This window comes from Neofelis nebulosa, chromosome 2, assembly GCF_028018385.1.
Source record: "Neofelis nebulosa isolate mNeoNeb1 chromosome 2, mNeoNeb1.pri, whole genome shotgun sequence".
Lineage (NCBI taxonomy): Eukaryota > Metazoa > Chordata > Mammalia > Carnivora > Felidae > Neofelis > Neofelis nebulosa.
Window position 1 is genome coordinate 63,972,655 of NC_080783.1, and position 26,476 is coordinate 63,999,130.

Below are 26,476 nucleotides of genomic sequence, written 5' to 3' on the forward strand. Positions count from 1 at the left end.
GGTAAAAACCGCAGCGTCATCGGTAACATCCGTAAAATTCAGATTTTAATGTTGATGAAAATAGACCTACTTTCCCTATTGTTGCCTTTTCAATTCACAACTTACGAAGTGTGCACTTGTAACATAAATATATTATAACAAAATTATACACTTACTTATTTTGTACCCAAAACCTCCATTTAAGATTTTGTTCGTGAAGGTTTTTGCTGCTAAGAGTTTGGAAAAACTTGGAAGGTAAACTCCTTTGGTCTGGGTAGTATAAATTTTTTAGATTTCTGAGTTAGTCGATCTTTTACAATATTTGCTTTTATTCATTTTGGTATCTTCATCTGTGACAGGGATTTCTTTGGTGATTAATTCTAATTAGAACTCAATCCAAGTCCAATTTTAGAAAAAGTAATTTGTTAAACATTAAAGGCAATGTCTTTTTAGTTCCTTCTGTAAAGAGCAAAGCTAGTTGAGCCCCTATAGTTGAGTCAAATGGTGTAATATTAATCTGGAGCTTTCTCCTGTGGAATTACCTCTGTGGCATCATGCCTTTGCATACTCAGGACCTCTCCCCCATTCTACTGACTGACATGGCACCTGCACGGACCACCAGTCTCTGTCTCTGGTGTTTGTCCACAAACTGTGCAATGGTCTGTGGCCAATAGTAATGAAATGGGACACAGTTTCACTTAAAACCTTCATCAGCATAATGAGTGAAACACTGTGGTCTCACTGAATGCCCTCTTTGGGACTTATTCTGAGAGGTTTTTGAGGCTGACTTCTAATGGAATCATTTTCATAAGCTGGCAACCAAACACTCATGGATGGGGTTTAACAGAGATCAAACTTGGATGCAATTCTTTCCTTGGTGAACACTGTAACAGCGAGAATCTAGTTTTGTATTGGTAACAGCCACCACATGTTTATTGAGTGACAGGTTGACTTACCTAATTACCTGGTCTTCACGTTTTGTTTTCTTCTTTTGGATTTTAGAGTTTGTCCAAGTTTACTGACTATGAATTGAAGGCCTATGCCAAAGCAGGGTCAGTGGCTGATGAAGTCATCTCATCTATTCGAACAGTGGCTGCTTTTGGTGGTGAGAAAAAAGAGGTTGAAAGGTTGGTTCGTTGAAATGTCTGCCACTTTCCAGAATTCTGTTGATTGGCATACCACCCTGAAATCTTCCCCATTTTGCACAAAGTGGCAGATTTTTACCTAGGTTTATTTACCCTGAGGGAGCTTTTGTTTGAGAGGCAGCTGGGAGCAATTAGATGGGGCATTAGCATTACAAGGACCCCCAAGCCTTTAGCTGTGTGTTTTTGAAAATGTTATAGTGGGAGATGTTTAGAAAGCTATTTTAGGTTAGATATTTATTTCAACTGTGGTGGTGGATACATACACACGCTAAACCTCGGTAACACTGTTTAGATCACGGAGTGATCTGAAATGCAGTTGCAGGGGACACCTGGGTTGCTCAGTCAGCTGAGCATCAGACTTCGACTCAGGTCATGATCTCATGGTTGGATCCTGAGTTCGAGCCCCACATCAGGCTCTGTGCTAACAGCTCAGAGCCTGGAGCCTGCTTCAAATTCTGTGTCTCCCTCTCTCTCAATCCCTTCCCCGCTAGTGCTCTCTCTCTCTCAAAAATAAATAAACATTAAATTTTTTTTAATGTAAGCATTAATGTAAGCATAATAATGTAAGCATTATTATAAAAAAAGAGAGAGAGAGGGAGGAAGAGAGAAAATGAGTGTGAGAGGGGTGGAGAGAGAGGGAGACAGAGGAGCCAAAGCAGGCTCTGCGCTGACAGCAAAGAGCCTGATGCGGGGCTCAAACTTGAGAACATTGAGATCATGACCTGAGCTGAAGTCGGATGCTCAACCGACTGAGCCACCCAGGTGCCCATCTGGAAGATTAGTTCTTAATAAAAATAAAAACCTAAATGAGTAAAACAGCACAGTTGTCAAGAATGTTGTTTATTCTTCCATTTATTTAGTACTTAAGTGCATTCCATATGCCAGGTACTGATTTTATAAAATAGCCTCCAGTTTAAACTCTTTTTAATGAGTAGATCTAGTATGATGATGTCATTCTCAGTTGCTACCAAAGAGAAAAGAGAATTTACAATCTCTACTTAGCCTCTTTTCTTTTCTTTTCTTATTTTTTTTGTTTTGTGTCTTTTGGTTTATAGAGTGAAGTTACCTTGTTTCTCATAACAAATTTCAGTAGCATACTTCCTCCACCATGAAAGATATTAATCATTGTTGATAAAAGTAGCAATGTAAATGTTTTGAAAATGGTAACATAGAATAGACCTTCATTTTTGTCCCATGAAATGGGAAATTTTCTCCATGAATTTATTTTGGGGGATAAAAGAAGGCAGTTACAGAGTGTCTGAGCTTTAAGACCATGCCAGTTATTAATGGCCAGAGTATAGAATCACTGGGGCTTAGTGCTTGAATTGGATATCTACATAGTTATCCCCGTCCTGTGGCTGTGAACCCCATGGGTCATGTTACGACATAGCATTCTTGGTCACAGGTCAGATAGGTGTATGGAGATGAGTTGGTGCAAACACAGGTCTCAAACCTAGGGGGAAACAATTACATCATTTGCTGATAGAAAGCATGCCACATGACTTAATAAAACAGTTCAAGCACAAATAGTACTAGATCCCTTATGTCCAAACATTTGTGTTGAAAATTCTTTTCTCTTGGGGTAAAGTTCTCACTGTCCTCACACTGTTCTCATCCCAGAGGTAATCAACCAACCATGAGGCTTTGTTAGGCATCATTCCTTCAACATGTTTCACTGCCGGGTTGAAAGAAACAAAATAACTACGTGGACGTGATCGTCATTTTCTTCCCATGAAGGCACTATGTGTCTGGGGTGATTTTATTATGATCATTGAGTATAAGCACTGCACTGTGCCTATTTTGAATATTTTGACTTGAGTTGCTGCTGCTGGCATAGACTCAAATGCTTTCTCTTCACAGATATGAGAAAAATCTTGTGTTTGCCCAGCGTTGGGGAATTAGAAAAGGGATAGTGATGGGATTCTTTACTGGATTCATGTGGTGTCTCATCTTCTTCTGCTATGCACTGGCCTTCTGGTATGGCTCCAAACTTGTCCTCGATGATGAAGAATATACGGCAGGAACGCTCATCCAGGTACTTAGATCTGAGCAGCCTAGACATAGCATCTCCTGCTGGCATCTCGGAAAAGCCCATAGTTAAGGTGTTTTGTTTATTCCTTTAGTATCTGAGGGGGGGAAAGCATCAATGATTTGGTGGAGTCCATCTGCAGAAACAAGCAAAACCTACACATTTTATAGTAAAGGAATGCTGAGCATTTGACTTGATGAGACCAGAAATTTAATGATTTCCAATTAACTAAGGATTTTATAGCTGTAAAACAATGACTTTTCTGAGTCCAAAAGATAATATGCCATGAAAATGGGAAGTCGTTGATCTCTCAGCTGAAAGTTAACAGCTCATGTAGTTAAGTTTCATAATAGTACAAGATATGTGCTAATGGACGTATTTGTGAAACATAATGAGTTACTAAAATACCAAGCCAGTAATACCCTCAACTGAACAGGCAATGCCACCATTTTTATTGTTCGCTTGTGCTATAGCCGTGCTCTCACGAATGCCATGGCTACTTTAATTTTCAGTATTTTTTTCAGTTGTTCTTTCAAGAATTATTGAGTATAAAAGAAAAAAAGTCTTATTGAGCATCTATGATATGCCAGACCCATACAAAGTGCAGAGGATTCAATAGTGAACAAAAGAAATGTGATCTTTTCCTGATGTAACTTATCATTTCGTGGGGAAGAAAAGCAATACTTAAACAATCACATCAGTGCCTAATGGCAGAAGAAAACGCGTGCTACAAAAGACAAGCGACATGCATGGTGAATACCAGGATAGGGTGAGATAAAGCTCATTAACCCAAGGGCTTTCTTCCTTAGCTTACAGCACCTCTCATTACCGCTGGACTCTTGCCATTGTTCTGATTCTCAGACAGAAGGCATTTCCACACTCATCAATCTTTTATTTTCTTGTATGGCTTGCCGAACTTTTCCTTCAGAGGGCTTGAATGAAAGTGAACATTTGAGTTTATTTACAATTTGTTACCACCCCTTCCTGCCCTCACACACTAAGCCCCATGAGGTCAGGGAGATAAAACATGAAATGCACGTTTCATTTGGCCTATTAATTGTTTAATTAAGTATATTAATTTTAAAAGCATGGACATAGGAAGCAGTTTCACCTAAGATTCTTAAATAAAACATTTTGGCCCTAGATTATAGGTAAGACAGACGCCAATTAAATAATAAAAAATGTAGGGGTGCCTGGGTGGCTCAGTGAGTTAAGCCTCCGACTTTGGCTCAGGTCATGATCTTGCGGTTCGTGGATTTGAGCCCCACGTTGGGCTCTATGCTGACAGCTCAGAGCCTAGAGCCTGCTTCGGATTCTGTCTCCCTCTCTCTGCCCGTCCCCTGCTCACGCTCTGTCTCTCTCTCAAAAATAAACATTTTAAAAAAATAATGAAAAATGCCAAAATCTTACATAGACATTTGCTAGCTGATAGCCTGTAATTTGAGGTCTACTGCTTTAGTAGAAATACATTTCTAGGGAAAGTAGAACAGAATTTTATTTACAAATCAAAATGATTATCAGAGGCCAAACCATAATCAATCTAAGCTACTGACTTTATTTCATAAGAGCATGATAATACACTAAGAATAACTTTTCAAAATTCAGTTCTTTGCAAGATGAACAACTGGCATCACTTGAATTTTGTTTAAAAAATTAAATATGATTATACATGTTAGTGTTTTGTAAACCTTGAAAGAGCAGTATAGATGGAAAATATTGCTATCATTATAATTTAGCCACTTTCTTTCTTTTTTTTTTAATTTTTGTAATGTTTTATTTATTTTTGAGACAGGGAGAGACAGAGCATGAACAGGGGAGGGTCAGAGAGAGGGAGACACAGAATCTGAAACAGGCTCCAGGCTCTGAGCTGTCAGCACAGAGCCCGACGCGGGGCTCGAACTCAAGGACCACGAGATCATGACCTGAGCTGAAGTCGGCTGCTTAACGCACTGAGCCACCCAGGAGCCCCTAATTTAGCCCCTTTCTTAACAACTTTAATACAGCTTTACACATTTGGAAACTTTTTTTTAATGTCTATTCATCTATTTTTGAAAGAAAGCATGAGTGAGGGAGGGGCAGAGGGAGAGGGAGACAAAGGATCCAAAGTGGGCTCTGCATTGACAGCAGTGAGCCTGATGCAGGGCTCGAACCCACGAACTGTGAGATCATGACCTGAGCCGAAGTCTGACACTCAACAAACTGAGCCATCTAAGTGCCCCCAGCTTTGCACATTTGAAAAACCAGTGAAACACTCTGGAACACAGTGTGGAGGTTCCTCAAAAAATTAAAAATAGACCTACCCTATGACCCAGCAATAGCACTGCTAGGAATTTACCCAAGGGATACAGGAGTGCTGATGCATAGGGGCACTTGTACCCCAATGTTTATAGCAGCACTCTCAACAATAGCCAAATTATGGAAAGAGCCTAAATGTCCATCAACTGATGAATGGATAAAGAAATTGTGGTTTATATACACAATGGAGTACTATGTGGCAATGAAAAAGAATGAAATATGGCCCTTTGTAGCAACGTGGATGGAACTGGAGAGTGTGATGCTAAGTGAAATAAGCCATACAGAGAAAGACAGATACCATATGTTTTCACTCTTATGTAGATCCTGAGAACCTTAACAGAAGCCCATGGGGGAGGGGAAGGAAAAAAAAAAAGGAGGTTAGAGAGGGAGAGAGCCAAAGCATAAGAGACTCTTAAAAACTGAGAACAGGGGCGCCTGGGTGGCGCAGTCGGTTAAGCGTCCGACTTCAGCCAGGTCACGATCTCGCGGTCCGTGAGTTCGAGCCCCGCGTCAGGCTCTGGGCTGATGGCTCGGAGCCTGGAGCCTGTTTCCGATTCTGTGTCTCCCTCTCTCTGTGCCCCTCCCCCGTTCATGCTCTGTCTCTCTCTGTCCCAAAAATAAATAAAAAACGTTGAAAAAAAAAATTTAAAAAAAAAAAAACAAAAAAAAAACTGAGAACAAACTGAGGGTTGATGGGGGGTGGGAGGGAGGGGAGGGTGGGTGATGGGTATTGAGGAGGGCACCTTTTGGGATGAGCACTGGGTGTTGTATGGAAACCAATTTGACAATAAATTTCATATATTGGAAAAAAAAAAAAAGGAAAACCAGTGAAAGTATTGCGGGTATGAAACCCGACTATAAAGTCCCTGGTCTTTATTGATCTAATGACTCTTAAGAACTTTCAACATTTATGAGTCCCAACTGCTTATATCTGCTCATTCTGCAGAAAAACATGCATTGAGAAAAGACCTCTTTCTTTTCATACCATGCCTGCACAGAGAGGACAGAGGTGTGCCCAAATAACATTTCAGAGGGAAAAATGAATTGGTAAATTGAAAATTAAATACTACACAATTCCAATTGGAAACACTGAATTTAAAATCCCCTTGGTTACTTCCAATCCAATTTTATGGTTCTGCTAAAAAATAGACTGAGGTATATTCAAAATTTTAGGAGATTATTTAAGCAGAAATAATTCTAATCAAGCAGCACCAAGCCAGAAGTGATGAGAAACCGTTCTCCACCCATAGGAGCAGGGGACTTTTATAGTGAAAAGACAGAAGCAAAGCAAAAAAAAAAAAAAAATTATTTGATTGGCGATACCTTAAGCAGTTGCCTTGCCCGGGGAAGCTTAATTGACTATTTGTGATTGGTTGTCCTCAGGTTTTTGATTTCTTGACCTTGAGGCATTTGAGCTGAAGTTTTGGTTTGCTTATGCAGGTTGCTAAGGTATTAAATCTTCCTCAGCCTAATGGCCTCCTTGTTTAACTCATTTGACACTCCTCAGCTTCAAGTGTTCACTCTATACTTTCTGTAAATAATTTAACTGAGTACTTACTATATGCAGATGTGGAATGCTATGTGTTTCCAACATTTTAATCGTCAATGATTAACCTTACCTCATACTCCGAATGTCTTCCTGCAAGCCTCTGCTTACACCTTTAGAAATTTCCCTTTGGGAAAATGGAGAAATCCATGAACAGCATAATCACTGATTGTTTTTTCTCTCTCTCTCCCTTCCTCCCTCCCTCCATCTTTCTCTTTCTTTCACTCATGTGCGTAGGCACATTTTTCACCATACTTCTGAGTAGCAAACTCTGAAGCCTCAGTATACGTGAGCTGAGGTGAGTGTTAGTACTCCACTAAGTTAATTAACAATCTGGTTAATCTAATATGTTTTTCATGCACAAAGTCATTATTGGCTGCATGGTAATTGGGCATACATGGTAAGTGGCTCACATAAATGACTGTGATTAGTACCACTTGTACCCAGACAAAAAACAAACTCTGTGATCTATTGAGAGAGGAGATGAAAGCGAATTGCAGAGTGCAGAAGGCTGCTTTTTCACGCTTCCCAGGTTTTAGGACTCAATAGTAAAAAATAACAGCAGCAGTAGAGGGTAACAGTATTCAGAGTGTATAAGGTGTCAAACACTAAATGACATATTTCATATAAATACAATATGTAATATCAAAGCTTCATTCTGTATTGATGTCATTAAAGATGAAATGGAGCCATGAGGTTGACAAATATGTGCTGAGGGGCATGGAGTGGGATATAAACTCAGGTGACTATGTCTCTAGGGCCTGACTCATTAGCCAGTGTTTTCTTCTTCTGGATCTATCTTCCAAGGAGCCACAGATCCCCTTTTCCCCAGCACAGCACACCCACAGATTATTCCCCAGTGGTCTCTTTTGCCTCTTCTGACACTGCCATCCCCTGGTTAGAGTGCAGTGTTTGGGGTGGGAAATGATCATCTGTTGGAATGGGTGCTGGCTGTTGTGATAATATCAGTACATGTCTCTGTTCTGTCTCACTCACTCTTTCCCTATGAACTCTGAGAGAGACATCTGCAAAACCAGGCTGAGCAAGGTTTGACTGCAAACCTCAGGTTAGGCCCCTAGTGATTCAATCTAGGATCTAGACAGGGGTCAGCAAACTATGGCCCGCCAGTCTAATCCAGCCTGATGCCTGTTTTTGTAAATAAAGTTTTATTGGAACACAGCCATAATTATTTGTTCTCTATTGTCTATGGCTGCTTTTGTACTACATAGCAGAGTTGTGTAATTGCTTCGGAGCTCATATGGCCTGAAAAGGCTAAAGTATCTACTAGGTGTCCTTTATAGAAACTGTTTGCTGAGCCCTGATCTAGGACATTTGGAAAGCATCTTTTGTTTAGGTGGGAAGGCCTCTGATAAAGGTGGTCTTAACCCAATTTACAGAAGTACTTCCCCCTCTATTCACTTTATCATTTCTTAAGTGTGCAATCTTGCTTCTTTTAACATCATCACTATGATTTATGTGGCTAACACTGGATTTATCACCTTAAACTAATTATTTCATTTCATGTTCATAACAGTCCCATGAGGTATATACTGTTAATATCCCTGTGTTACCGATAAAGAAATTGCGGCTTGAAATATGAAGTAATCTGCCCCTGGGAGGAGCTGCCTTCTGTAATTAAGGAAGAGGAACAAGAAAGACAAGGAGAGAATGTCTGTCTCATTCATGGAGTGGGGAATTCAGGAAGAAGGCAAGGGGGGACTGGTGCACATCATCATATGCGGAATGGAGGTTACTTGAGAGGAAGGGAGGCGGCTGGGAGGCTCTGAGGAGTCTCCTGGTCCAGACACAAGACCAAAGGAAGACAGGGAAACCGTCACAGACTAGGATCATTTGACTGCCTGAAGAAGACTACATTCAAACATTCAGGCAGCAGCCAGTTTTCAGTTCAGGAAATAACTCCTGTCCCCAACGGATGGTGGCCAATGAAATATCCTCCATGAAAGTTACATGACTGGTCCCATTTGGTCAAAAGGAGTCTTGTGCTCCTCCTAGAGGCACATGACAAATTACCTCATTGCCTCTTCCTTTATAAACAGCACTGATAAAAACACAGTGCTATTTGGTAGGAACATCTGGTCATGATAAATTCGCCTTCCCCTAACTTAATGAAATGACTGGGTTGGTGAGTTTAAGGACAGCTTCCTCAGCATCGCAAAGAACCTGGCCATACCAACCACATGCCACCAGCAGCAGGTGGGCCTGTTTGCTAGACAGGTTGTCAGGCAAGAGCTTGGGTTCAAATACTGCTCTCCCACTTAATACGTGTTTTCATGTAGAGTAAGTTAGGCAACCTCCATACACCTTGGTTTTCTCTTCTGTTGTAAAAATTAAATGAAGTAAAGCAGGTAAATCACTTAGAAATATACATTAGGAAAACTCCTCCTCCTCCTCCTCCTCCTCCTCCTACTAGTAGTAATAGTTATCCTAATAATAGTCTACTAGTAGCAATAATATAGCATTAGTAGCAAATCTATAATGTACGTACCAATCTCTATGACAATCAAGCTAATCATACTGTCTTTATTGCTTCAGTGACCCTTATCAGGGGTCTCTTATCCAGAGACCATATCAGACTGTTCATGTGACAAACTGAATTGTCATGTCACTATTCTAACTCACTTTGTGTCTATACGCTGCCTTGCTTAGATCTCTTCCTCATTGCAAAATATATTCTTCTTTGTAGAATAGTGTTCTACACATAGATGTTCAGTTATAAATAATGTAACCTTTTAAATCATAACAATAGAAAAATTGGAGATACTTTGTAGAACAGAAATTATTCCAGGTGTCTCCAAAGAAATAGTTATCTTTCAAACTCCCAAGGAAGAACATTTCTGAGAAATCTCTGAGTTCACACAAATAGCCCGAATGATAGCTCTATTTACAAATTGACAAAAACATACAAAAACTATGTTTATCTCTTTTTATTTCAGATTTTCCTCGGTATCATAGTAGGAGCTTTAAATCTTGGCAATGCATCTTCTTGTTTGGAAGCCTTTGCAACTGGGCGTGCAGCAGCCACCAGCATTTTTCAGACAATAGACCGGGTATGTAAGAGCCAAAGTAAAGGCCATGAGCAGGTTGGGGTGGGGAGAGAAATGAATTTCTGAGGAATTTACCCTCAATGTTAAAAAAAATAGGAGGATGGGGCGTCTGGGTGGCTCAGTCAGTTAAGCGTCTGACTTCGGCTCAGGTCATAATCTCACGGCTCGTGAGTTTGGGCCCCGCATTGGGCTCTGTGCTGACAGCTCAAAGCCTGAAGCCTGTTTCAGATTCTGTGTCTCCCTCTCTATCTCTGCCCCTCCCCTGCTCACGCTCTGTCTCTGCCTCAAAAATAAACAAATATTAAAAAAATAAATTAAAAAAAATATGAGGACTATCACAATGCCCCTAATTCAGCAATACTTAATAAGTGCTATCATGAGCCAGGCTCCACACTGAGTTGGGACTGCAAGAGTGAAATAGAACAAATAAGGTCCTTGCACTCCTATCATACTAGGAAATAGGTAGTAAAGAAGGAAGCACATTTACAGATCTAGAAGGTACTATGTTGGGGCACCTGGGTGGCTCAGTTGGTGGAGCATCTGACTTAGGCTCAGGTCATGAATTCACAGTTAATGAGCTCGGGCCCTGCATCAGGCTCTGTGCTGACAGCTCAGAGCCTGGAGCCTGCTTTGGATTCTGTGTCTCCCTCTCTCTCTGCCCCTCCCCCTCTCATGCTCTGTCTCTCTGTCTCTCTGTCTCTCAAAAAGAAATAAAAACATTAGAAAAAAATAGAGGGTATTACATTTAGTGAACAGAAAAAGACAAATACTATACAATGTCACTTATATGTAGAATGCAAAAAAAACAAAGCAAATAAACAAACAAACAAACAAACAAAAACCAGAAATGACTCATAAATACAGAGAACAAACTGGTGGCTGTGAGAGGAAGGGGCTAGCAGGATGGGGAAAATAGGTGAAAGGGATAAACTTCTAGTTATAAAATAAGCAAGTCACAGGGATGAAAAGTACAGCCAATAATGTTGGAATAACTTTGTGTGATGACAGAAAGTAACTACACTATCTTGGTGAGCATTTGGTAATGTATATAATCATCGAATCACTATATGTACACCTAAAACCAACCTAACTTCAGTAAAAAATAAAAATTAAAAAAAGAAGTAAGCACATTCAAAGATAAGATAATATTAGTGCAATAAAGGAAATAAAATAGGTCAGCATGGTAGCGGTTGGAGTGGAGAGGAGACTTTAAGTGATGGTAACCTCATCTCTGAGGAGATAATATTTGCCCTGAGAACTCAAGGACAGTCAGCCATGTGAAGGGAGGTTCAGGGGGAAACGGTGCTTGGGAAATGAGAGCAGGGAGGCTATTCCTGGAAGAGAGCCCTCTGGATGGAAAAAGGGCTTGGTGAATACAAGGACCTAAAACAAGGTCAGTGTGTGTGAGTTGAGTGAGCAAGGGACAGAGGCTGGAGAGAGAGGAAGGGGCCAGATCATGCAAGACTTTAAGGCCAAGTTTGTAAGTTTGGATTATCTTCTAAAGGTGACAGACCTTAGACTGTCTGGTAGTCTGGCTAGGATTTTCCTGGTTAATCTACTAAAGCACCTTGGAGGTCCAGCTAGAAAGTCAAAATCCAAGAATAGAAGGGAGAAGAGGGCAACATGTTCTTCCCCTCTGGAAGCCCTGGAAATCTAGAGGTTCTTCTTTGGTCCCCTAAATCTTAAGTATTTATGAAGCATATAACCTACCTGAGGAAACTGTTGATCACTTTATCTGTTTCGTATTTGGGGGTTTCATATATTGGAGTATAGATTTTTGGAAACTACATAGACATGTTGAGCTATCCAAATTCTACCTCATTCTTAGGGTTGTTATATGCTCAAATAAGATAATGAGTCTAAAAGGACTTTGAAACTATTACAAAAAATTATTTAAAAGTTACTTTATTATCTTTACTAGAGACCCACAAAGAAGAAAATAGATTACACTATTGCCCCAAAATGAGATATGATGATGAGTTTCTCTCACAAGTGTAGAAGCAGGAAGAAGCTGACGTGGAATGTTCTGGTAGCAAGACATGGCCCTCACTCCTGTCTGATTAACTGGAAGGGTTAAATTCTAGATTAGGCTCATTACTAACAACAATGAGGTGAAATTCAGCATAGCAACTGAAAGTTGGTAGTATTTGAGGATACCACTTGAGGACATTCAGTTAGGTTTTTTAAAAATGTTTAGTTATTTTTGAGAGAGACAGAGAAAGCTGGGGAGGTGCAGAGAGAGAGGGAGACAGAGGCTCTGAAGCAGGTTCTGTGCTGTCTATGTGAGATAGTGACCTGAGATGAAGTTGGAGGCTTAACCAACTGAGCCACCCAGGTTCCTGAGGACATTCAGGTAGTTTTAATCATCATCTACCACAGATACACAAATGTAGAGAACTATTGGACCCTGGCTTGGATGACTTTGTGTGGCCTTAGGAAAGATACTTAACCTCTCTGAGAGTCCTTTACCTCCTCAGGCAAACAATTGAGCATATCATATGTCTAATTAGGTTATAGTGACAATTACATAAGTGAGAAAAGCACATATTAAAATACCTTGTAAATTGTCTTCCATGGTATCTCAAAATATAATAATATATAATATTAATATACTATATACTAATATAATAATATATTAGCTATAGATTAATACTATATATTATATTATGTTATTATATAATAATATAATATGTCATAGTAATATGTCAACAAATAGTAATAATAATTTAATTAATTAAATTTAATTAATGTGAAGTTGTATATCAATTGTATATTATTGACATTTTATATAGATTATAATTAATTATATATTAATTCTTTGTATATATTTGGTCATGTATTAATATATGTAATATAATATATTAATACTATTAATGTATAGTAATATAATATCTCATATTAACATCTTAGTAAATGTTCATATTATTACTGTTATTAATAAATGCTTAATGTGGAAACAAATTTTGTTACAAGTTTTACCTGGTTGTTGTTCTGTTTTATGCGTAAATTCAAACCAAGACGGATCATAAATGCATATAATGTGTGTTGTTGCATATTCCTTTTATATTCCACTCCAGAAACCCATCATTGACTGCATGTCAGAGGATGGTTACAAGTTGGATCGAATTAAGGGTGAAATTGAATTCCATAATGTGACCTTCCATTATCCTTCCAGACCAGAGGTGAAGGTAAGTGTTCATCTTTTCCCCAGGAACAATGACATTTTCCTTCTTTGATGATTCATATCCAGAGCCACAAATTACATGTTTTTCTGAAGCATGACAGTGTCCAGGAAGAAGGAACAGAAGCATGTTTCTCTAGAAGTGTCGCTTGGCATCATGTCATTTCTCAGACAACAAACCACATTCCTTTGTAGTAACGATAATGTGCAAATCCCTCTGGTGAGGACACGCTCTGGCAGCACATTCAGGTTAGGTCAGGTTAAGGATGATTCTCTGTTGAAGTATGATTCCTGTCATGAAAAGCATAAGCTAAATAAACTGCAAGTCTATCAGAACAGCCAAAAAGTACAGATGCAGAGGGTGGAACATGGAGTGGGTAAGGGAAGGAGTGGCAAAGAAAAGCTGCTGCCTTGTGGTTTCTTCCTTCCTATCTCTAAGTTCACAAGGGTCACTAGATCAGTCGTTGGAGGAAAGGTAAGCTTGTGACCTTAGGCTCATGTATCTTGTGCTGGGTGATTGCCCAGGGCACATGATGAAGAAATTTACAGTTTTCCTACACCTACTGAGCAAGTATCTTTAAAGGCAACTTATTCTACAGGTAAATGAGGATCTACTCTCCATGAATGAGTTGGCTTTGAAATGAGACTTATTTCTAATTTTTACAGAATACCTCTAGCCACACTTTCTTAATATTTCTGTTATGGGAAGTAAATCCCATGCTACTTAATTCTGACACTATGTACCTAAAATGTAGGCAAACACGTACACACACACACACACACACACACACACACACACACACACACGTATGTATATATATACACATACATACATATGTGTATGTATGTGTATATATATACACAGAACATAGGTATCCCTATGTTCTGATTACATCGCTGAAGTGTATTTAGATTACTGTTACATATCACATATGTATGGAAACATTAAATGTCACAACATATGTCAAAATGTCAATATATGTCAACATATGTGTGAAAGATCAACCACAAGGTAGTACTCACTCAGTAAAGATTTTTTAATGGATGTCTAAAAACTTGCTTTGTAGTATCTGTTCAGAACCAGCTAATAAGAGCTGTTTCATAAATACCAGTAGAATTAAAACACAATAATTTCATTTTTCTTTTATCCTCTATTCCCAACACTAATAGTTTGTTTTAACAAAATCTTACTTAGACCTGCAAATAGTCTTTATACCACAAGTATGTATTTAGCCCTGCTGGGTGCCACGCTGTACTGGGCTATAATGAGAAAAAGCACACTTGATGCCTGCCACCCTGGTGGGAATGACAGTCCAATACAGTCCAGTAAGTGAAAGTGATTTGCAAGCCTGACTCTCTAGTGGGATGAAAGGCATGTGAGATTTTGTCACACAGAGGACCCCAAACTGCCTTTCCATAATAAGTACAAAAATCACCACTGAACTGGTGAAAATACCCAACAGATGCTTATGAATTAGCTTCTTGTTCTTCCCTTTCTGGACCTACCAGCATTCAGTCTCTACCTTTAACGGTGCTTTAAACTTAACAAACATGCCACAAACATCTCTTAGGGAAAGTTATTCAGATCATACGTTCACACACAATAAAAGTGCATAACAGCTTAACATTTGCAAATTAGTTTATTGTTAATCCATGCTCAGTAAATTAGTATTATATTTCTAACTTAATGGCTTTTTTTCCGTAACTAATTGAGACGGTCTCCTTGAGGCGTCCTAGTATCAGGAGTCTTTTAAATTGGACTTTGGAACATACTTCTAAAAGTTGTCCTGGTTTGTTTACTGCAACAGTGTTACCACACATCATTTTATTTCTTCGCCGCCACTATGAGTTTATTAATGAGTAATGTGCTAAATGCTAAAACTTCATCCTAGGCACTGTTTATTAACTTTCTGGTTATTGGTCGGTATTGATAGATACTGCTTTCAGGGCATGAGTAAACACATACACAGTATTCTCACAAAGCATCCTAACTTATGAGTCTAATTGCTGACAATCTGAATGTTGTTCTTCTCTTTTCTCTACAGATTTTGAATAACCTCAACATGGTCATTAAATCAGGGGAAATGACAGCTGTGGTAGGATCCAGTGGAGCTGGGAAAAGCACAGCAATACAGCTCATTCAGCGTTTCTATGACCCCAGTGAAGGCATGGTGTGTGTCTTCCAGAAGCCTCCTCAATACGTGGGGATGGGAAGTGCAAATGGAGATACGCTGGTCAAACATAAAGACCTAGCACACATGGAGACCATCTTGACACATGCAGAGTTGACTTAATGATTTTTCACCAGACTGACTGGACTAATTCCCTGCACGGTGGCTGTACTCAATGAACAACCCGCTTGTGCACTAAGGGATGTAACTAAATACGCAGATACATTCAAAATGGTCTTTCTGCCTCTTCAGTGAACTAACATTTCCATTTATTTCTTTGGATTGCAACAAAATCATATTGTCTTTTAAAGTTTTCCAAACACTAGGTATAGGAAAGTTTGCATGGCTAGAATGAACAGATTGATTACTGCTTCGAGAAGCTGAGTTTAAAAATATATATATAATCTCACAAACTACTTGGTTTCTTTTTCCTCATGTTTATTTGTCTATAAAAATAATTATTTATTTTCAAAATGACCTCCAAGGTATGTATGCTCATTTTATAAATAAGGAAGCAGAGTCAGAGAGATTGAGACTTGCCCCCAGTTTGAACCCAGGTCTATTAGATGCCAGAGGCTCTGTTCTTTCTACACTCTCAAAATCATTCTTGTCAACATTTCCTTGATACCTTGCAGTAGACTCATTTGACTGTATGTTAAGTGGCTTCAATACAAGGCATTCTCTATAATGGATGCACTGCCACACTGACATGACAGACGTAATGAAAATTCTCTTTGGTGCAGACATTCCGTCCTCTGGATATTCTTTGCTACATACCAGCATAACTACACTCTGAATTTATAAAAATCATGGTTTCTTGATGTAAGGTCTTTGCTTCTTTGCTAATTGTAATTTGTAATTGTTTATCCCACTTATAGTTTCAATTACTTTTAAATGGCAAAGTGCTATTTTTTTTTTAATATAATTTATTGTCAAGTTGACTAACATACAGTATGTACAATGTGCTCTTAACTTTGGGAGTAGATTCCCATGATTCATCACTTACACACAACACCCAGTGCTCGTCACAACAAGTGCCCTACTCAATGCTCATCACCCCCCACCCCCCCCCCACACACACACCCTACCGACCCATCAACCTCAGTTTGTTCTCTGTATTTAAGAGTCTTTTATGGGTTGCTTCCGTCTCTGTTTGAAACTATTTTTTTCTCCTTCCCTTCCTCCATGGTCTTCTGTTAAGTTTCTCACGTCCACATAGGAGTGAAAACATATGAAATCTGTCTTTCTCTGACTTGTTTCATTTAATGTAATACCCTCCAGTTACATCTACTTTGTTACAAATGGCAAGATTTCATGAATCCGGCCAGAAAGTTACTGTAATGCATATACACAAGATAGGGAACATTTCTTATTTTCTTTGTAGCTTTTGAAGTCCATTTTTATAGGTCATAAGTCAAAAGATAATAAAAATATACAACATATGGTGAATAGCTGATTGATTCCATTGAAGAATTAACATTTTTTCCATTCCTGGGCCAATTGTGGTCAATTAAATGACCTTTACATCATTTGTGTTTCTACAATGAACTGTCCTACAGCTATACTTGATTTCAACTATAAATTGTCACTCTTATATAAACAACCTCATTGTAGGAGGAATTATTTTTGTTATAATCTTGCAGGTCTCTACTTTTTCTCCCCGTACATCAAGTACAACATAGCATTTTGGTTCAGAACCCCGAAGGATTCTAAGAGATGTGACATTGTGCTCATGTTTTCTAGGTGACTTTGGATGGCCATGATATCCGCTCTCTTAACATTCAGTGGCTTAGAGCTCAGATTGGGATAGTGGAGCAAGAGCCCGTTCTGTTCTCCACCACCATTGCAGAGAATATTCGCTACGGCAGAGAAGATGCAACGATGGAAGATATAGTTCTAGCTGCCAAGGCAGCCAATGCCTACAACTTCATCATGGACCTGCCACAGGTACCCCTAGTCTCTCATTCCACAGGGGAACCCAGAAGTTGTGAAAGAGAAAAGAAAAAGTTACACAATACCATACATTTCTTTTCATTTGAATCCCAAATCATTAAATTCTTTTTTTTTTAATTTTTTTTTTAACGTTTATTTATTTTTGAGACAGAGAGAGACAGAGCATGAACGGGGGAGGGTCAGAGAGAGGGAGACACAGAATCTGAAACAGGCTCCAGGATCTGAGCTGTCAGCACAAAGCCCGACGCGGGGCTCGAACTCACGGACCGCGAGATCATGACCTGAGCCGAAGTCGGCCGCCCAACCGACTGAGCCACCCAGGCACCCCCAAATCATTAAATTCTTAATGCCATGTTAGATTTCATTCCTGGAAATGTACCATGAATTTTCCCCTTTGTCTGAAAACATATTATTGTTGATATATTAAAAATCTACCAAACAGGAACTTTCTTTTAAAATCTCCCTTTGACATTGACACAATCTTCTTACCCTATCTGTTAAGCATTTGTTTAAGCAGTAGGTAAGTTTTTCATGTGGCAATGACTTACACAATGCTCCTTTGATGCCTACTAATGTCATTGTTCTGTAATTTTCTTGTGTTTAGAGAGCTAATGCCGTGTCCTCAGTACTGTATCTCACATATTCAAAAATTCCTCATTTATCTTCATTTTAAACAATGACAACAAAACCCAACTCCATATTATTATACTTATATACATTTTGTGGCCAATAGTCTGCTAAATCAAAGAAGAGTTATTACTAGTTAACATATATATATAGTGCTTACTACATACCAGGTACTGTTCTAAGCACTTTACCTCTCATTTGACCCTTAAAACCATCCTGTTGGTAGCTACTTTACTATTTCTACCTGTAAAGAGAGAACTAAGAGGTCAAATAACTTGCTCAAGGCAGAAGAGTCAAGGTTCACACCCACGTGGTCTGGCTCCAGGGTCTGTGTTCTAGATAATTTCCTAATCAGCCTTTTAGATTACCTGTGTGAATAGGATTGCAGCTGTGAGTATGATATAGTCTAATGGCAAAGAGTATAAAACTTTGGAATCAGACTGCCTCCATGCAAGTCCCATATTCTCTATTTGTAAGCTCTATAAACTTGGGCAAGTTACTTTAGCCCCTTACACCCCAGCATTTCCCTACCCATCGATTGACCACAGCGATATCTATCTCATGGGCCATCTGTAGGGACAAATGAGGTGAAATGTGTAAAGAGCTCAGCTCCATGCTTTATACATGGTAAGTGCTCAACTCGTTGGCTAATAATGAACAAGACAAGAGTCTGACACCATTGTGAGATTGTCATATAATTCTAGACATGAAAGATACTCAGTAACTGTTTGCTATAGATGGTAGTGATCGTAAAGCTAGTTTGATCTTTCCTTTACAACATAAAGACAGCTTTAGAGTTGTGTTTTTCTGTGTTGCCAAACTAGAGAAAAGGAGGAAGAACTTGATATGTGCTCTAACCCTTTAAAATGGGTTTTCAGGACCCTGATCAACTTTTACTTTGGTGGAAACATTTTATTTGAAGTTGAACTAGAGAGAAACATTTATATAACCCAGGAACCCGGGAATGAAAGAATAAATCAATTTCTTCATCTTACATACAAGTATCGATCAGACAGTAACCTGTTTCACAAAAGGGTATTTCTTTCAATGAAAGTTGGGCCTGTGAAAATTCATCCTTGAGAAGGAAGCTAGAAAGGACCTTGTAATGATCACTGCCAGGAACCATCAAATTGTTCCTCTTCCTTCCTGGTGTCACCTTCTTCCCAGCAATTTGACACTCTTGTTGGAGAAGGAGGAGGCCAGATGAGCGGTGGCCAGAAACAAAGAGTGGCCATTGCCAGAGCCCTTGTCCGAAACCCTAAGATCCTGCTCTTGGACATGGCCACCTCGGCGCTGGACAATGAGAGTGAAGCCATGGTACAAGAGGCACTGAGTAAGGTTGGTTGAAAGTCTGAGTTCATTGTATGAGACCATGTGGAAATGTGCTGTAGGAAAGGCAGCTTGCTGAGAGAGGATGGGGGTGGGGGGAAGGGAAGGGAGGAGAGGAGAGAGGGAGGGAGAGAGAGGGGACTACATGGGTCAGTGGGTCCAGTCTAACAGTTTAGAAAATACTGACTACAATGTTCCTCGCAGTTGAATAGAAGTCAGTATGATTTGCTTCCAGAAGCTACAAATGAAAAATTTTAAATCTTGTTGAATCTAACTTAGAATATGTGATTTCAAAAATTTCCATTTTGTTTTTAGCTGTTCATTAATAGCAACAGCTGGACCAACATGTGGGTGTTCATGGCCTTGATAGAGTGTGCTGGCCTTTTCTAATGTCTGCATAGCCAATAAGGACCAAGACTCTGACTCACTTGTGGATTTGGAGACCATCCAATGTCAATGTCAGCTCTGTCTTACTGTTTGGTTAACAGTACACTATACATTCTTACAGATTCGGCACGGACATACAATCGTTTCAGTTGCTCATCGCCTATCTACAATCAGAGCTGCAGATGTCATTATTGGTTTTGAACATGGTACAGCTGTGGAAAGAGGCACCCATGAAGAATTGATGGAAAGGAAAGGCGTTTACTTCACTCTAGTGACTTTGCAAAGTCAAGGCGATCAAGCTGCTAACGGAGAGGGCATAAAAAGCGAGTGTCTTTTCCAATATAGTTGTACATTGTATAAAGCATTACGTTTGTTAACTCTGTTTTATGGATTTCTCTACATTTAAAATACACTGTGTTATTTGTTCTCCCAAAAGCCCTTGGAGGCATGCTACAGATGATAAGAGAAAGAACAGAAGTTCAGGAGATTCAGTTCCTTGATCAAGTCAGAGAGCTAAAATCCAGGTCTTGTGTGGAAGAACGATTTCAATACTATCCGATACTCTGCAGATAGGAGAGCCTTCCTAGAGTGTCCTGCACACAGTAGGACATTTATTCTTACTGATTGGGTAAATTAATTAATGACTAAACATTGTGGTGCTTATTTTCATTAGCGTGGATAGATACTTTGGGCCCTCGTGCATCCTTTCTGTTTTCAGTCTGAATTTTCAGACTTGGTGCTTACGCCAGCCTACATTAACCAACCACTCCAAACTTTCTCTACCATACCACATCTCGATTTGTGAACTCCACTGAGTAAAACTACTGTGTACATTTAACACGTGTGATTTATTCTGAAAATAGATACTTTTTAACTTGGTGTGTCTACCACACAAACCACCTACAGTGGGCTTCCTTTAAGTTTTTACGACTCATGCTATCAAAATATCTATTCGTTGGGGATGACACACTGGGTATCACACAGTTCAAAAGATTCAATCCTGCTGAGTATTTTGTTTTAAGTTTGTTTGCTTATTTATTTATTTATTTATTTATTTATTTAAGTAATCTCTACACCCAGTGTGGGGGACTCAAACTTGCGACTCAGAGATCAAGAGTTACATGCTCTTCTGATGAAGCCAGCCAGGCACCCCCTGCTGAGTATTTTGAAATTTTTTGGTTCGAATGTGACGGATAAGTGCTAAGTTTTATTTGTCACAATAGAGTTAATAGAATGTTTTAGCATCAGATGTAGTGCTAGCATATAATAAGTAGTTTTATTTTGATATGGCTCTCCTTATTGTATACACTAAAGAATCATTCGTGTGTTGCACAGAAGAAGACGAAACTGAAGACGGCTCATTTGGTGGCAGACAGACCTTTAGCAGAGAGAGCTACCAGGCTAGTTTAAGGTAAGCTAGCCATGAGGCAGATTTTAAGGTTTTAAAATATTCTTGGGAGCCTCTGCCCCTATGATCCCTCAGGTAATATCTCAGGTACAACCAGGAGATCCTTGAGTGTAGCCCCAGGTTTCATGTAATATGAACGTGAAAATGAATCCTTGGTTGCTATATATTGACATTTCTGTTTCTAATTCATGGGGATTTTTTTGTTCCACATTGGCTTCTTATCTTATTGTGGCTAGTGTCACGAGAGAGAGGCTTTATAATTAAAATGTTTTCAGTTTAGAAAGGGGATTTAAAAAATCTGTGTTTGGTCTTGTCCCCTAGATCTAACCATGATATGAAGCACTGTTTTTACATGGAGGTCAAGTTCATGGCTTTAGGCCCATTCTTTTACCTACTGAGCTGCAATTGAATTACAAATATTTCTGCTTCCAGAGTGACCCATCTGAATTCAAATCATTCCTTAACTAGCTGAAATAAGAAATGTATTTTTTAGCATTTGAAGAGAATTTCCTTAAACCCCAGCTATTTATTTTTCTTTGGATGAATATAGGGGTACTGACTTTCAAACATATTTTTGGAATATGCCGTTAACAAGACTGTAAGTTTTAGTCTTTCATCCTGTTTTAAGTGTATCAGTAAAATAGTTCATTTAATGTTAAAATTCTATGTGCTAAGAATTCTGCCCAAGAGTAGCTGTCTCTATTTGTGAAAATATTATTTAAGATTTTTTTTGCTGAGTTAGGAGGCTGTTAGTAAACAATGGGTGAGAGTAGATTTCTCTACCATTGACTTTATCATTTCTAGGATATGTAATTCAAGGCTATACTCTGAGCAAAGGCACAGTTATAAGACTTGCTCTTTCAAGACAGCATATTGCTTATTGAAAACTGGTTAAAGTGGCTTAGAAGAAAACATTTATGTAACAATTCCAAGCAATTCAAACAGAGATTTATTTTTCAATATTCAAAGAATAACGTATATAGCTGTTGAATCACTATGTTGTATACCTGAAATTAACATAACGTTGTATACCAATTATACTCAAAAAAGCAGTTCACTAATTTTATGCTTAGGGTTTTTTATTTTTCCTTTTGAGAAAGTTTATTCATAAAAATTTCAAGAAATGTTGGTTTTATCAAGTGTTGTGAATTAGGAAAATAATAAAGTAATAGCCTCAAATTGCTCTATAAAGTCAAAGTTACAACAATTGCCAAAATTATTAGGTAGTTTTTATAGATATTGGGCATTGTGTCTAACCATGCTTTTCTCTTTTTTTTTTTAAATGTTTATTTATTTTTGAAGACAGAGGGACACAGAGTGTGAGCAGGGGAGGGGAAGAGAGAGAGGGAGACACAGAATCCAAAGCAGGATCCAGAATCTAAGCTGTCAGCACAGAGCCTGACCCGGGGCTTGAACCCACCAACAGTGAGATCATGACGTGAGCCGAAGTTGGACACTTAACCAACTGAGCCACCACGGCACCACTTAACCATGCTTTTCTGATTTGAAGAAAAATAAATTATAAGGATCATTAGAATCACAACCTGAGGATACTGTCTACCTTCTTAAACACAGAAAACGACAGGCATCTCTTTTGATAACTAGGCTAACAGTTGTAAAGAGGAAGTGATGTATTTCATAGTCATGTCAGTAAGAAAGTAAATATTTTCTTAGCTTTTCTGAGGAGCAAAATTCTCCTTGTTCTGAGTAGGTTACTTATAGTTTATTATTAGGATCAAATAAACATTTTTAATACAAACATTTCTTATTTGGCTATTAATTCTCACAAATTCTACATTTTGGTGACTAGAAAGAGAAATGTAGAAATATAATCTACACACAAAAAGTAACTATTAACCTCCTGCAGAGAAAGATTTATAAACTTGAGTAAGAAGGTCTGTTAAAAATATCTCATTGTGTATGCTGACAGATTTTTTTTGCTAAAAGATGACTAAATTAAATGTTAATTTGTATCTTATTTCCTTGGCCTTGGTCTTTCTGAGGGCTCAATCTCTCTTTAGCAATATATTTTAGGTTCAAGAACAATTTAGTGGATAACAGTAACTGATCTCCTGAATAATAATGTTGAAAGAGACAGAAAAATCGTGGGGATATTCATTCTCTGAATTAGCTGTTTTTACTTGTGGTGAGAAGTGGTACCCAGCTTCTGAGAAAGGGAGTGACAGATGTTGCTGTTTTTTTTTTTAAAGGCACGGGATAGAATCCTAACTCTGATGTCTATGGTGGACCAGAGGGGGTTGGCAAGTAGGCCCATGGTTTCAATGGGACAGCCTATGCGAGGCAGGTGGAGCATTCTGGGAAATAGGGAGAGAGAGAGACTTAAGAAATATAAGATTAAGGTAGTAAAACTCAGAAGGGACAAGGATATATGTTTTGCCATGCTCAGAACTAGGAGGAAGTCAACCATATTTCCTTTTCCACATACTCCTACATTGGCTTCCAATGCTCTGAACTTCTCTGCAGGCCCATGACCTTACATCTCAGCCCTACTATGCACTCTGCCCTCTCCACTTGACACATGCCTAGTCCTCATGCCTTCTGGAGAAGACTTCTTGACCTTAGTTACATAACCCAAAGAAGTAACTCTATTGCTGGAGAGTCTCAGGCCGGGTGGGAGGGGGCTGGGGTGTCCCAGAGGGCAGCTTGATAACAGGGAAGCAGGGTGAGGAGTGGTTTCATGCCTGGTCATAATGAGACTTGACAAGAGTGTGGATGTGCAAGAGCAAGGAAGAGGGAGGACTTGAGATACATGCACCTTGTTGCACCTGGGTGACTAAGTGCCACTAATTGGACCTGGGAACAAAAAGGTGATGTGCTAGTACCTTCTCAAGAAGGCCAGATGAGCATGGATAATAGACAAGCACCACCTTCATATCTGTCTTCGCCTAACTTCACCTGGATACAAATGATGAAGATGGTTTCATTGTAAATGGTTCCGTCTAGATTATGCTGAAACAGTTGATACTGGTCTCATTGGCTCTGGCATCTCTCTCTTTATACTTCTTACTTCAGATAGGTGCTTTGACAATGTAACACCCTCCTCTCAAGTCTTCACCAACGCCTTCATCACTTCAAACTGTATTTGCAAATGACTGAAAACCTAACTCAGCCTGCTTTAACTTTTAAAGGGAGAGAATCAGTTTACATAACAAGTAGTTCCAAGAAAGCTTTGGCTTCAGGCTTCACATATGTGATGTGTCCAAGATACATCTAGTTTCTCTCTTCCTGTCTCAGCTCTACCTTTTTTCCCCTTCTATTTGCTTCAGTTTTCAGTAAGCTTCTTTCTTTGAAGGTATTGATATAATCGCCAGCCACTCCTCCTGGTGCTGCATATTTTTTCACCTTTAACCTAGAGGAGAATAGGAGTCTCCTCAGAAAATCTCAAGGAAAAAACAAAACCACCTGAACCAATCTCTTCCTATATCTGTTCTATACTAAGTATATGTAATGAGGAACCCTGTTCTCTCCTGTCTCCATGCTTTTCTGTTTATACTGTTCTCTCCATCAGAAATGCTCTTCCTCTAGCCTACAAATACCCAAGTCCCACCTTAGTCACCTCTTCCATGAAGACTTTCATGGTAATACCTGCCGTATATGTTTTGTTCCTTTAAATTTCCATACTTTTTCATCAACCCTGCCTTACAGAACTTAACACATTCTTCCTACGCCAGGGTTGGGTACATATTTTGCTCTTCTGTAAGATTTTAAACTCCTTGAGGGAAAATTCTGTCATTGACCAGTCTTTGTAATCCTCACAGCATCTGGCACTGGTTTGCATGCTATAGATGCCCAATAAGCTTCTGTTAAATGAATAAATGAGTGAATGAACACATCAACTAAATTTTATTTCAGTAAGCTACTTGTTACTTAAATGCATTTCTAGGGACAGTACGTAGCCTAAAGAAAATCTCACTAGGGGCCCTATTTTCCTCCTCTGAGCTCATTTGTATCCAGGTGGCCTTACACTAAAGTAAAACCAAGTGTGCCTAGAGAGAGAAAGAGACATCCAAATTACAACCTGTAACCAATAGGGAGGTAAAGATGCTGGGCCTTTGCCCTGGTAGCAATTAGCAGACCATGTGGATTTGGAATGGATTTGAGCCTTGGACCTTGTTTTGGAAGACTGGTAGGACAGCTTTCCTCTCCTTCTCTCCTTCCCTCCTTCCCTCCTTGAGCACACTCTGAATCAGAGTCTAGCTTGGAGCCCAGAGCACCCAATCTAATTAACTATGCTGCAAGAATGGTTCTGCCGAACCTGCCCAGGAAGCTGTCTTACCTGGTTACTATGTGACCTACCAAGCATTTCTGTTTATTTGACACATATGATGTAAGCCTGAACACCAGCTAAGTCCTGTTCCAACTTGCCCATAATCTACAGACTCTTTCATCTTTCTGTTTATTTACAGAGCTTCAATCCGGCAACGCTCCAAGTCTCAGCTTTCTTACCTGGTACCTGAACCTCCATTAGCTGTTGTAGATCATAAGTCTACTTATGAAGAAGACAGAAAGGTCAGGCACCAGTTGCTCTTGGGGATTGGAGACCGTCTTTGCTGGGGACTATTGCATGGCCTTTAAATCTGACAACATGAGTTTTCAAGGCAAATATCTAGTAATGTTCGCCAAATCAGATTAAATGGGAGAATCCATGAGGACCTGATGAAAACTCTAAATTGTATACAATATGTTAAAAGAAATACAGATTAATTAATGACCTTTAAGAACATCTGATAACTGAAAATGGACTAAAATTGTTAGTCAATAATTTGAGATGAATCATTGTAATAGACACAGGCAAATTATATGTACTTAGATTATTTGGCTATATGTATATTATTTTAAAGGTTGTAAGAATACTTGAAAACAAGTTTTCTCAAATTTTTCAATCTCCTTCTTAAATTATAATAATCCTGGCAAAAGTGTTTATTAGACAAAGGTATTTGATAAAGTTAGCACGATTTTTTAATTAACAGAAGATGATTAGGTTTTATGGACAGTTGTTTACTTCATATAGCTTTACCATAATTTCTTAAGGATATATCTATATCTAAGATCAGCACTATTAGTTTTAATAAAATTCAAAATAACACAAAAACGAAAGAGATAGGCGAGGAATCAACAGATGTAGCTATATTTCTTCCTAGGGACACAGATCCTCAAATCTATTGTGGGCATCTTACTTTCACATAAGGTGCCCATCTATCCCCACCCTCAAAGCCTTTCTTAATCTCTGAACTTAATTCTTCAACCTGAGAGTCTTACATTCAAGCCCAAACTCCTCTTCATTTGACACTTTTCATGGCAGTTTTCTTATTGAGCCTTAATTGGGGTCATATTGTCTTA

General features: G+C 38.9%; 1 protein-coding gene across 5 annotated transcripts in view; it reads left to right on the plus strand.

Moving 5' to 3' along the window:
• ABCB11 (ATP binding cassette subfamily B member 11) overlaps positions 1-26,476 on the plus strand; it is a 91,779-nt gene that overhangs the window by 33,777 nt on the left and 31,526 nt on the right. For all 5 annotated transcript variants that reach the window (XM_058714875.1, XM_058714871.1, XM_058714873.1 and 2 more), the window contains 10 exons: positions 982-1,106; positions 2,985-3,159; positions 9,949-10,062; positions 13,137-13,247; positions 15,286-15,411; positions 17,155-17,358; positions 19,159-19,329; positions 19,829-20,036; positions 21,049-21,118; positions 25,543-25,645. In XM_058714875.1, the coding sequence (XP_058570858.1) occupies positions 982-1,106; positions 2,985-3,159; positions 9,949-10,062; positions 13,137-13,247; positions 15,286-15,411; positions 17,155-17,358; positions 19,159-19,329; positions 19,829-20,036; positions 21,049-21,118; positions 25,543-25,645 (1,407 nt within the window). The remainder of the gene's footprint in view (positions 1-981; positions 1,107-2,984; positions 3,160-9,948; positions 10,063-13,136; positions 13,248-15,285; positions 15,412-17,154; positions 17,359-19,158; positions 19,330-19,828; positions 20,037-21,048; positions 21,119-25,542; positions 25,646-26,476) is intronic.